At 34.9% G+C, this 13,902-nt stretch overlaps 1 protein-coding gene across 1 annotated transcript in view; it reads right to left on the bottom strand.

Moving 5' to 3' along the window:
- Window positions 1-12,948, bottom strand: part of RXFP2 (relaxin family peptide receptor 2) — an 86,347-nt gene extending 73,399 nt beyond the window's left edge. The window contains exon 1 of the mRNA XM_036744005.1: window positions 12,906-12,948. Within this exon, the coding sequence (XP_036599900.1) occupies window positions 12,906-12,948 (43 nt within the window). The remainder of the gene's footprint in view (window positions 1-12,905) is intronic.
- Window positions 12,949-13,902: the final 954 nt, after the last annotated feature.

Raw genomic sequence — 13,902 nt, 5'->3', positions numbered from 1 at the left:
AGGTCAGTCAGAGTAGAGAGAAGGTTAGATTAAAAGTATGTGCGAGGGACTTCTGGGGGTGGAACCAAGATGGTGAAGTAAAGAAAGTGCTCAGCTGAGGCACCCCCACAATGTCCCCCTCTAAACAACTTTAAAATGTATTCCAGAGTGGCAGAATCAACAAAGGGTCAGAGTGAGACATTCTTTTAGCCCAAGATAATGTAGAAGGTTAGAAAGAGAGATCTGTGATATGAGGATGGAGGCTGGCCTATAGACCATGTGGATGAAACACCAGTGGTAGGACTAGGTGGAGGTGACAGAAGAAGCAGCAGTTTCAGGAGCTGTAATGTGGGGCTGGTGGCTGGTCTAGAGCAGTATCATTTCTGGTCCCAAGGGATCAGGGACCTTGAGGAGCAGTATCAGTTGCAATCCCAAGTGAACAGAGTGAGGACCAGAGTGCAGAACAGGAGAGGAGTGACTATGCCTCTCTCCAGATCACATGACCTAAGAAGTACCAAAAAACTTTCAACCCTCTAGAATTAGCTCTGAAAATAGCAGTGCAAAATAGCCTGAAGCTTGAGAGAGTGCCCTTCCACCCTCTCCCCGCCCCCAGCCCAACATTTACATAAAGTTCCAAATGAAGAAATAGGATGGAAAAATGAGCAAACAACAGAAAAAGAACCTGACTGTAAAAAGTTGCTATGGTGACAGGAAAGATCAAGACACAAACTCAGAAGAAGACAAAGAAGTCAAAACAGTTACAAGCAAAGCCTCAAAGGAAAAAAAAATGTGAATTGCACACATGTACAATGAGAATTCCTGGAAGAGCTAAACATGATTTTCAAAATCAAATAAGATTGGTAGAGGAAAAATTAGGCAAAGAAATGAAAACAAAGGAAGAAAAAGATGAAAAGACAGTTAACTGCTTGGTAAAAGAGACACAAAAATACTGAATAAAGTAACATCTTAAAAAACAGAATTGGCCAAATGGGAAAAGATGTACAAAAATTCACTGATGAAAATACCTCCTTAAAAGCAGAATTGGCCAAATGGAAAAAGAGGTGTAAAAGCTCACTAAAGAAAATAATTTCTTAAAAATTAGAATTGGGCAAGTGGAAGCTAATGACTCCGTCAATGAAAGAAAAAAAAACAAACAAAACCAAAAGAATGAAAAAATAGAAAAAGTGTGAAATCTCTCCTAGCAAAAGCACAGACTTGAAAAATATATCAAGGAGAGATAATTCAAGAATTATTGGATTACCTGAAAGCCATGTTCAAAGAAAGTATCTAGACATAAAATTTCAAGAAATTCTCAAAGAAAACTGCCCAGATATCCTTGAACCAGAGGATAAAATAGAAAATTAAAAAATATACCAATCACCACCTGAAAGAGATCCCCAAATGAAAACTCCCAGGAATACTATAACAAAATTCCAAAGCTCCTAGGTCAAAGAGAAAATATTTCAAGAAACCATTACCAAAACCATGGAGCCACAGTCAGGATCACACAAGATTTAGTAGATACCACATTAAAGGAGCAGGGGGTTTGAAATATAATTCCAGAAGGTGAAAGAGCTGGGATTAAAACCAAGAATAACCTATCAAGCAAAACTGAGTATGATCCTTCCAGAGAAAAATGCATATTTAATGGAATAGAGGACTTTCAAGCATTCCTGATGAAAAGACCAGAACTAACTTTCTAATACAAAACTCAAGAGAAACATAAAAAGGGAAACATGAAAGAGATCATCATAAGGTACTAATAAAGTTAAACTGTTTCTATATGGGAAGATGATACATGTACCTTCTAAGAACTTTACCATTATTAGGGCAGTTAAAAGGACTATACATAGAAAGAAGTTGTGGGAGTTAGTCTATTTTGGGATGAGTTTTAAAAAATGGATAGGTGAGAAAGAGGGATCCACTAGGAGAAGGCAGAAGAGAGAGGAAGAATGGGGGGAATTATCTCACATAAAAGAGTTGCACAAGAAGAGCTTTTACAGTGAAGGGGAAGATGGTGTGTGTTGGTGTGTGTATGAGAGAGAGACAGAGAGAGACAGAGAGAGAGAGAGAGAGAGATGGGCAATGCTTGAACCTTGCTCACATTTAAATTTCCTCAAAGAAGGAAAAAACACACAGCAATAGAAAGTGATCTTACCTAACAGGGAAGTAGGAGGAGAAAAGCATGAAAGAAAGTGGGGAGTGATAAAAGGGAGGGCAGATAAAAGAAGGCATCAATCAGAAGCAAAACAGACTTTAGAGAAGGGATAAGATAAAAAGAGAGAGAGAGAAGGATAAACAGAAGAAAATAGGATGGAGGGAAATTTACAGTTAGTAAACATAACTGGGAATGTGAATGGAATGATCTCATTCATAAAATGGAAGCAGATAGCATAATGGATTCAAAACCAGAATCCAACAATATGTTGTTTACAATAAACACACTTGAAACAGAGAGACATGCACAGTCAAAATAAGGGACTGGAGCAGTATCTATTATGCTTAAAGTTAAAAAGGCAAGAGTAGCAATCATGATCTTAGACAAAGCAAAAGTAGAACTAATTAAAAGACATAAACAGGGAAACTAATCAGGCTAAAAGGAACCATAGACAATGAAGTAATATTGGTACTAAACATATATACACCAAATGGTATAGCACTTAAAATTCTTAAAGGAAAAGTTAAAAGAATTTGAAGAGGAAATAGACAGTAAAACTACACTTGTAGAAGACCTCAACTTTCCCCATTCAGAGCTAGATAAATCTAACCATAAAATAAATTTTAAAAATGTCAAGGAGATGAATGGAATTTTAGCTAAGTTACATAGGGTAGACCTCTGGAGAAAACTGGATGGGAATAGAAAGGAGTATACCTTTTTCTCAGCTGGTACCTTCAGAAAAAATTTACCATGTACTAGGGCATGAAAACCTCACAGCAAAATGCAGAAAAGCAGAAATATTGAATAAATCCTTTTCAGACCACAATGTAATAAATTACATTTAATAAAAGGCCAAGGAAACATAGAATAAGTTTATTGGAAACTTGGTCACCTAATCCTAAAGAATGAGTAGGTCAAAGAACAAATTATAGGAATGATCAATAATGTTATTAAAGAAAATGACAACATTGAGACAGCATTCCAAAATTTGTGGGATGCAGCCAAAGAAGTATTTAGAGAAAAATTTATTTTTCTTAATGGGTACATAAATAAAAGAGAGAAAGAGCAGATCAAAGAATTGGGCATGCAACTAATAAAGCTAAAAAAAGGAAAAAATTAAAATCCCCTATTAAACACTGAAATGGAAACCTTGAAAATCAGAAGACAGATCACAGATCTGAAAAAGATGCCCATTTACTCCTATTAAAAACACTAGAAATCACAGGAATCAATGGAGTTGTCTTTCTTAAAATGATAAGTAGTATTTATCTAAAACCAATAACAAGCATCATCTCCAATGGGGATAAACTTGAAGCTTTCCCAATAACATGAGGAGTGAAGCAAGGATGTCCATTATCACCATTATTGTTCAACATTGTACTAGAAATGCTAGCTATTGCAATAAGACAAGAAATAGAAATTGAAGGAATAAAAATAGACAATGAGGAAACAAAATTATCACCCTTTGCAGATGATATGATGGCATACTTAGAAAAACCCTAGAGAAACAACTGAAAAACTGGTTGAGAAAATTAACAACTTTAGCAAAGCTGTAAGAGATAAAATAAACCCACATAGATAGTATATTTCTATATAATATCAACAAAACCCAGCAGCAAGAGGATAAAAGAAAAGTTCCATTTAAAATAACTGCAGACATTATAATACTTGGAAGTCTACTTGCCAAGACAAACCCAGGGACTATATGAACATAGTTATAAAACACTTCACACAAATAAAGACAGATCTAAACAATTGAAGAAATATTAATTGCTCATGAATAGGCCCAGTCAATAAAATAAAAATGACAATTCCATGCACAATAATTTACTTATTCACTGCCATATTAATCAAACTACCAAAGAATTATTTTATAGAGCTAGAAAAAATAGTAACAAAATTTATCTGGAAGAAAAAATGTTAAGAATATCCAGGGAATCAATAAAAATGAATGTCAAGGAAGGTGGTATAGCAGTTCCGGGTCTTGAAATATATTACAAAGCAATAATCATCAAAACAATATGGTACTGGCTAAGAAATGGAGTGGTAGATCAGTGAAATATGTTAGGTACACAAAACATAGTAATAAGTGATCTTAGTAATCTAGTGTTTGATAAACCCAAAGATCCAAGCTTTTGGGGTAAGAACTCTCCATTTGACAAAAATTGCTGGGAAAACTGGAAAGCAGTGGCAGAAATTAGTCATAGACCAACATTTCACACCATATACCAAGATAAGGTGAAAATGGATAAATGATTTAGACATAAAAGGTCATAGTCTAAGTAAATTATGGGAGCATGGAAAAATGAACATGTCAGGTTTCTGGATAAAGGGAAATTTATGACCAAATAAGAGATAGAGAAGATTATAGGAAAGTAGATATTTTTATGGATAAAATAGATCATTTTGATTACATGAAATTAAAAAGCTTTTGCACAAACAAAACTAATGCAGCCAAAATTAGAAATAAAACAGGAAATGAAAAAATTTATAGCACATTTCTCTGATAAAAGTCTCATTTCTCAAGTGCAGAGGGAACTGAGACAAATTTATAAAAATAAAAATCATTACCCAATTGAGAAATCATCAAAGGATGTAAAAAGGCAGTTTTCAGAAGAAGAAATCAGAGCTAACAATCACATGAAAAAATGCTCTAAAGCACTGCTGAATAGAAAAATGCAAATTAAAACAATTCTGAGATACCTCCTCACACCTATCATATGGTAACATGACACAAAAGGAAAATGACAAATGAGGGAGGGGATGTGGAAAAATTGGGACACTAGTTTACTGTTGGTGGAGTTGTAAACTAGTCTAACCATTCTGTATAACAATTTAGAACTACAGCTGTAAAACTGTGCATACCCTTTGACTCAACAATATTACTACTAGGTGTAAATTGTAAAGAGATCATAGAATAGGGAAAAGGACTTATTTGTACACAAATATTTACAGCAGCTCTTTTTTTGTGGTGGCAAAGAATTGGAAATTGAGGGGATGCACATCAGTAGGTGGCATATGTTTGTGATGGAATACTATTGTTTTATAAGAAATGATGAAGGGAATGGGTTCAGAAAAAAACCTGGGAAAACTTATATGAACTTGTGCAAAGTGAAATGAGTAGAACCAGGTGAATATTGTACACAGTAACAGCATTATTGTAAGGATGATCAACTATGAAAGACTTAGCTACTCTGATAAAGACAATGATCCAAAGAACCCATGATTAAGAAATGATATTTCTTCTCCAGAGAGAGAGCTGATGAACTCTGAATGCAAATTGAAGCATACTTAAAAAAAAAACTTTATTTTTATTGCTGTATGTTTTATGTGCTTTCTTTTGCAACATGGCTAATACAGAAATATATATATATATTTAAATTTCTTTATTTATTTTTAGTTTACCACACACGGTTCTACATAGTTTTGAGTTCCAGATTTTCTCCCCTCCCTCCCCCCTCCCTCCCCAAGACGGCATGGAATCTCATATAACTGTCATGTATAACTTCGCATTGAATTAATTTATGCACTAGTCAAGTCGTGGAGAAGAATTTTGACCAATGGAATGAATCATGAGAAAGAAGAAACAGAACCAAAAAAAAAAACCAATCCAAAAAAACAAAAGAGAAGCAAAAAAAAGGCGATCATGTAGTGCGCCTCGATCTGTATTCAAACTTCACAGTTCTTTCTCTAATACAGAAATATATTTGGCATGACCTCACATGTATAATCAAAATCTAAGTACCTGCCTTCTCAAAGAGGGTGGAGAGTAGAGAAAAGTGAGAGAATTTGGAACTCACATTTAAAAAAAAACCTGATCATTAAAAATTCTTTTACATGTCATTGGGAACTATTTAATGAAATAAAAAGAAAAAGATTAAAACATTTTACATGTAATTGGCAAATTAAGTAAATAAAACAATTTTAAAAGCATGCGAGAGATAAAAATAGCATAGAATTAAAATTAGAGGGGATTTTTGTCAGACAGAAAGCAGCAAACATCAGAGAGTGAGGAAGGCAGTGCTGATGGTAGGTTGAGAGGGGTAAGCCAAGAAGGGGTGGAGGGTGGGAGGAGTGGAGAGGGACAATTACTATGCTTCTGTTTGCAACCAAGAAGGTGGGCAAAATGGGATTTGGGAAGGTTAAGAATTGAACAGCAGAGCGGTTAGGAAGCCATTTGAATAAGAGGTAAATGGTTAAGTGAGTCCTGTGAACATTAGGCAACTATTAGAGATAAATGAAATTGCAACTAGAAGGCTAGTTGGGAAGAGGTAAGCATAGGAGGAAAGAAGGGCAATGGAAAAGACAGGAGTTAGATCTATTGAAACTTGATGGATCACAATTGTTTTGTAGACTTCAACTAGCATTAAAGGGTTTTCCCCCTAAGCTTAAAATACTAAAAATGCATGGTTATGTGAGTATTAAATTAATTATAGTACTTATAACCAGTTTTAAAAATCCAAAGTATAATCTTGGGCAAGTCATTTAGCTTCTACTTGCCTCAGTTTCCTTAACTGTAAAGTGAAGATAATGATAGCAGCTACCTCCCAAGGTTGTTGTAAGGATCAAATTAGACAATATATATAAAGTACTTAGCATAGTGCTTGGCACATAGTAGGTGCTACATAAATGCTAGCTATAATATTATTGTTGTTGTTATTATTTTATTTGACTACACTCATCTTTATCACAGACTGAAATGGGCATAATTATTGTTCTACCTGCCTGCTCAGAGGAAAGTGCTTCTAAGCCTTTAAGTTCTATAGAAATAAGAATCATCATTATCGTTATCACAGTCTTTGTCATCATCATTATCATTACATATAGGCTCTTCCTGTATATTTATTGATTCTGAACAGATGCAGTAACACAAAGCATGGAGAAGCCGACAGGACAGAGAAGGAAGACCTGGTCTCAAATCCTCCCTCCAACATATGCTACTTTTGTGACTCTGGGCAAGTCATTTAACCTGTCTCTGTGCTCCAGGCATCTTTTTTTCTCTTTCCTTCATTCTTTCCTTCCTTCCTTCCCCCTCTTTCTTTCTTTATTTCGCTCCCCCTTTCTTTCTTTCCTTCATTCTTTCTTTGTTTCTCTCTTCCTTCCTTCCTTCTTTCTTTCCTTCCTTCCTTCTTTCCTTCCATCCCCCTCTTTCTTTCTTTATTTCTCTCTCCCTTTCTTTCTTTCCTTTGTTCTTTCTTTCTTTGTTTCTCTCTTCCTTCCTTCCTTCTTTCTTTCCTTCCTTCCTTCCTTCCTTCCTTCTTTCCTTCCATCCCCTTCTTTCTTTCTTTATTTCTCTCTCCCTTTCTTTCCTTCATTCTTTCTTTCTTTGTTTCTCTCTTCCTTCCTTCCTTCTTTCTTTCCTTCCTTCTTTCCCTTCTTCCTTCTTTCCTTCCTTCACCCCCTCTTTCTTTATTTCTTTCTCCCTTTCTATGTTTCTTTCTGTCTTTGTTTCTTTTTTCTCTTTCTCTCTTCCTTCCTTCTTTCCTTCCTTCCTCCTTCACTTTCTTCCTTCCTTTCTTCTTTCTCTCTCTTTTTCTCTGCCCTTCTGCCTTCCTCCCTCCCTCTTTTCCTTCCTTCTTTCCTTTCTTTCCTCCCTCCCTACTTTTCTTTCTTTTTCTCTCTCTTTTCTTTCTCTTCTCTGCTTCCTTCCTTCCTTCTTTCTCTCTCTTTTTCTCTCCCCTTCTCCCTTCCTCCCTTCTTCTTTTCCTTCCTTCCTTCCTTTCCTCCCTCCCTTTCTTTTTCTCTCTCTTTTCTTTCTCTTTCTCTTCTCCTCTCTCTTTTCTTTCTTTCTTCTTTTTTCTCTCTTTTTCTTTCCTCTTCTCCCTTCCTCCCTTCCTTTCCTCCCTCCCTCCCTACTTTTCTTTCTTTTTCTCTCTCTTTTCTTTCTCTTTCTCTTCCTTTCCCTCCTTTCTTTTTTCTTTCTTTCCTCCTTCCTTTTTCTTTCTTTCTTTCTTTCTTTCTTTCTTTCTTTCTTTCTTTCTTTCTTTCTTTCTTTCTTCCTTCCTTCCTTCCTTCCTTCCTTCCTTCCTTCCTTCCTTTCTTTCTTTCCTTCCTTCCTTCCTTCCTTCCTTCTCTCTCTCTCTCTCTCTCTCTCTCTCTCTCTCTCTGTCTCTTTCTCTCTTTCTTTTTCTCTCTCTCTCCCTCTGCCTCCCTTAATCTCCTCCTTCCACAATGCATATAAGGAATTAATATGTGCTATATCAGAAAGGTGAAAACAAATACTATGTGATGTTTAAGGGTAAAGGTGATTACAGTGAATGATTAGGAAAGAGTTCATGGAAGAGGTTAAACATATTTTAGCTTGGCTTTTAAGAGAGAGTGTATAACCATCTTTCTAGGATTCTAGGTTGTAGAGAAGGTGTTGACCTGCACTGTTGGACCTCCCACAAGATTTTCCTCTGCTAATGAAATTATAGCTCTAGTCTCTATTCCTATTCTCAGATTTTAATGATTTCTGTTTTAATGATGTTCCAGGGAGTGTCCTTGATGAGCTTCTTTAGTTACACATTTACAGGACAAATAGACCTAGCTTTTCCTGGGTCTCCCCTTTATATTAACTCAGAATGCTGTATTTTTCCTTTTACATCTTGCCAACAGTTAGGATATAGCTCTGGATTAATCCTTTTATGATCCATACCCCCATTTTCAAGCCGTGATGCTTTTGATAGGAAAAAAAATGTAGCAACTAATCACTCTACCCAACCCATTTCAGAGGAAACAAACTTCAATTTTACCTGCAAACGACAACGAAGTTAGCCCTTGGGTACATTTGATTACAAACTTGCTGCTTCTTTCTCTTATCGCTAGCATTTGGATTAATTTGCTCGTTGCCACATATCAAGTGAGCAAACTGACTTGTATGATGTTTACACTTTGAGAACAATGTGAAATATTTCCAAATTACAGGAATAAAGGCAACACTTGCTTGGTCACTTTACCACTTAGATTCTAGCTATCCTCCTAATATTAGCTTATTGACAATTAGCAGCAGCACACAGACCCTCACTGAGACATGAAGGCAGGCTTTTTAGCAATCAATAATGTTGGTTTATTTCCTTCCATTCGCTTAGCTCCCAGCATAATTGATTTTTTCAGCTACTAACAGCGTGGCAGGAAGTGTGTGAAATTAAAATATAGTGGGAACATCTTGTCCCCTGCCATAGCGACCATTGATATTGACAGTCTAAGTCAAAACCTAATCCTCTGTGGGCCATTAGGGGGCAGTCAAACACTACTGCCTTTTCAACAGGCTCAGGCCCTGCATTTACTTACTGGCTACAGTTACCAGAGGTTGACAAATTACTTGTATCAGAAGCAATGACCCTAAGCATCATTATTCTTTTAAATACCATCGATGTGAAGTTTTCCAGTGACTTTTTGAGCAAGTAATACAGAACTTAGGTTACTGGTTGTGGACACTCTCCCCATATTTACTCTAAAAAATTTTTAAATAAGAGTTTCATTAAGCAAAATTGGGAATAAGTGATTTCTTGCAATCACCAAATAGTTCTTTTTAAAACACTGATCCATTTGGCTTAAATAAGGTGTTTCTTTGACAATTAATATTATAAACTTCCAACAGCTTGGGCCTTGAGCACTCATGGGTATTTTGCAAGGCAAATCGATCAATCAGACCTTTTCTCATCCACTTCTTTGTATAGGCCTTTGATCCTGAGGCCAAGACAAGCCCTACAACTAACCAATTTAAGAAAACCTTTCTATTACGTCTTTATTCTAAAAAGAGGGTGGAGTCAGCTCAAAATGAAATAAAAAACCAAACATTAGAGCTGTCAATGAAATGTCTTTAGTTTTGGGGAAATGATTTAATATCCTAAATATTATGTCTTCATTTGAAAAGTACTAGGATTTAAAGTAGTATTCTAGTTCTACTGAAATTCAAAATTCAGAAATAAAAATATGTCAGGAGGAATGAAAAAAGAAACCACCCCGTATTTACTTGAATACCAGTATTATGTGCACAAACTTTGACATTTTCTTGTAAAGAAAAGCAAGCTGCGGTGTCTTGTTTAAACCTCTACCTTCCCCTACCCCTTTTTGGTGTTAACGTTGCGAGGAAGACTGTAAAGCATTTTTAGCAGACCGTAAACCAAATGGTGTTTATCTTTATGATATTTTAGTAAAACTGATTAAGTTTATAATTTCAAATCTGAGGTAATACCATAGTGATCTTGTTAACAAATAGTCAAATCGTTATATAGAACATATAGATGTATATGTTATACATGTGTTAAATAGATACAGATACAATGTTTCCTTAAAACTATAGATTTTGTTTATGAAGTGGCCTGTGAATCTGTGTACAGGCCATAAAACTGTCTAGTCTTGAAAAGTCATTGAAAACTGAATGATGGTAAGGGCATAAACTTTTTGCTATGGGAGGTTATATCAGAGAAGGAGACTCCTTCCCTACAAATTTCTTGTATAATTTCATAGATGACTTGATATATTTTATCTACTTAGAGATATACAAAACAGAATTAGGTTAATATTTAATTTAGTTGGGTTAAAATAAACGAATTACATTTTGAAAGTTTTAAAATAATTTTTGGGAGTATTTTATTTTTAAGACTAGATCTTTTCTTAATTTTTTTTTCTTAAAATGCAGTGATTTTGTACAAAACTTTATTTCTCAGAAAGACTTTTTCCCTCCCTATACATCCTAAACTTTGTTCTCTAGAAGATGGTTTGTCAGGGGGCTCTACTAAGTATAGTATATTAAAATCTACACATTCAAACAAATTAACCAGCAATCCAAAGCTTTTATGCCTTTGGATGAGCAAGTTACTTATTTACAAAACTATAATCTTCACATTATAAAAAGGAGTCTCTTTCCATTTTTTTGTGTGTGAAATAGGCTGTGTGAAAGCTTGTTCCTTTTTCTGTCTCATAATGAAATGTTAGTGCTTTTGAAAAGTTATATAGTTTGATTTGTTTCAAAGGAAAATTAATTTCCCACAAACTAAAAGAATAAAATTATCTAAATAAACTTGAGTTTATAGATTTAAATTTATATTTTAAAATAACTCTATTGCTAGTGAAAAATATACTCTAAGATTTGGTGGTGAACTTTGTAACTCAGAGTTCTTGAACAATGAAAAAATACCAAATGAATATTAAAGAAGGTTTATATCCTTGTCATTGAACAAGGTCTAATTTTATGAAACATACTAAGTCTTAGATTATTAAATGTCATACAATACTTCAGAAGGCGTATCTTAAAAAGAATAAAAAGTGACTTTTCAAAATAGTTGCTTCATTCTGTACTACTATAAAAATGTTTCACCTTCAACTTTGGCTACTTTCAAAGACAATTTTTGATGGAAGATCTGTCACATCTGAAAAAAAAACCTTACGACAAAACAAATAGTGACTAATGGTAATAACAGTGCAAATTTATTTTTTCTGCTGGATAGAGATTGCTAGAAGCCATTACAAATGTATACATGTATACGCATATACATCTGTAAAATAGAATAAATAGTAGGAATGTTATTTTCTTTCAGAAATTCAGCCTTCTGGAATTCTAGTCATTAAAACTTAAATTAGTGAGAAAGTAGGAGTCTTACCTTTAACATCTAACAAGATGACCAAATGGAGCAGAAATAACATTGCAGTCGATTTTAAGCTGCAGAGATGGATAACAGCTGAATAACAGCAATGGGGTAAACCAATTGAGTTATTATACTTATGCTCCTTATATCTCAGAAAGCAGCCCTGATATAGTGAACCCCAGGGCTGCCTCCTGTGTTTCTGAGCATGCTCATAGCTAGAAATTCACTGGCATCAAGGGAGATGGTCTCTTGTCACCTAGCAGCTTTCTATCAAATTTTAAACTGCAATAGTCTTATTGGATATCTGTTGGCAGGACTATATGCAGAGAGGTGACAAAAATATTTTGACATGGTTTGATGAGAAAGACTTTTCTTCATTAATATTATAATCATCGCTGTTATTATTATTATTAATAGTAGTAAATAGTAAATAGTAGTAAAAAGAACTAACTTTCCCCCAATTGTTACCATGATTACAGTTTCTGGAATACATAATATTATTTACTTTACTTGGAATCTTCAGGTCTTAGGTAACATTGCATATTGAAGTTCTTAAACACAAAATACTTGTTATTTGGGAACCTGGAAATAATGGTGAAATAAGTCTTTAGCCAAAGCCTTATGTCTCATGTAATGAACGAGTGAGACAGGAACAATTAGAGTGAAATAACTGAATGGGTCGATTTGGCTTAGATGCATTTGAAATGCTTTTCGAGGGAACATGGAGCTCTCAGAGGAGAGAAATGTATAGTCTCTGGTCCTGGGTCTGCTGTACCGGCTACGACCTTATGGGCTTTGAAACAAGAATCACTTCATTCTTGCTTCCCAGCTCCACCTACCAAACCTAAACAATATGAGTTGTATGCAAGTTTTCCAACTCAGGAGCAGCACAAACTGCCATGCTTCTTCGAATAAAAATGGAAATATAGAAAAGGACCTTCCGTTTCTAGGTTGGCTCCAATATTCTCCAGAAGCCATCTTCTCACGCTTTGTTTCACATGACAAAGTCTTTTAAAATCACCATGTTACAGATAGCTATGCTTTTGAGCAACATCTGATCCTAATGCTCCTTTAACCTAAATTCTGCATTCAGACTTAACATAAGCACACATACACACACCCATGTTTAAAAAAACTGATTTTTGGAAATGCAATACTGTATGGTAGGTAAACCAGGCAGGGGGTATTTAGCTTACCGATGATTTTTTGGTTTTTTCGAAAAGGATTCACCAGCCACATCCTTTTAGATGATAACACGCAACGAAATTTAAATGTTTTGCAGATCATGATATTCTCTTCATTTCTCTTTGCCTCAGTTTTCTTATCTGTAAACAAGAAGGGTTGGATGATGTTATCTCTAAGGCTCCTTTCAGCTTCGAAATTCTATTCTTAAAAGACTGGTGAGAGCACACTTAGCAAGCCTTTCCCAGAAGAGGACTTTGCTGAACTTTTAGGTTGTTTAGTTGTATTTTTGATCCTCTTCTCAGAAAAGCTCTATGTAGCATATGGCCCTGGTTTGGTTAGAGGATTTTGTTACTGAGAGATACTCATCAAGACAACTTCTTCATATTTTCCTCTCCTGTATGTTATTATTGACCATGTCACAACAATGTTATGCAGAAAATAATCCTCTGATGGATTGGATACCATCACACAAGAGGATTGGGGTTTTCATTGCTCTTTCTTCTAGTTTTGCTGTCACCCTTATAAGGACCTAAAGAAAATTTGAAACAGCAGAGATTTTATTTATGATATAATGTTTTTTCCCCTTTAAAAATGAACTACCCCCCAAGATACCTTCCAGATGCATTTAAATGTACTTGAATCTTGTTTTCTAAGCAAAAGGAAGGAAGGAGGGAATAAAGAAATTTTTAAAAAAATCAACTAATTCAGAGTTTTACCATACGTTTTCAAAAAAATTTTCTTTAATAACTTTAGAATAATTTTAGACAAGAATTATATTACTTCATATATTGGTCCCCTACTCCCCACCCCCAGCTCTCTAATGAGTTTTCTTCCTATTTTGTGATCTAGATATTAAAGGAACTAAATTGTTATTTTGTCCAAATGATGAGTAATCACTTCCTGGCACTGAGATATTTGTGCATAACTTTTAAACACAAATAAATACTGTGTAGTTACTATTTGAATGTGTTTGAAATTTAAATGTATTTCCTATGCAAAAATCTCTTT

Source organism: Trichosurus vulpecula, chromosome 2, assembly GCF_011100635.1.
Source record: "Trichosurus vulpecula isolate mTriVul1 chromosome 2, mTriVul1.pri, whole genome shotgun sequence".
NCBI classification, from domain to species: domain Eukaryota; kingdom Metazoa; phylum Chordata; class Mammalia; order Diprotodontia; family Phalangeridae; genus Trichosurus; species Trichosurus vulpecula.
The sequence above is the reverse complement of the archived record's forward strand: the minus strand, read 5'-3'. Positions and strand labels throughout refer to the sequence as shown.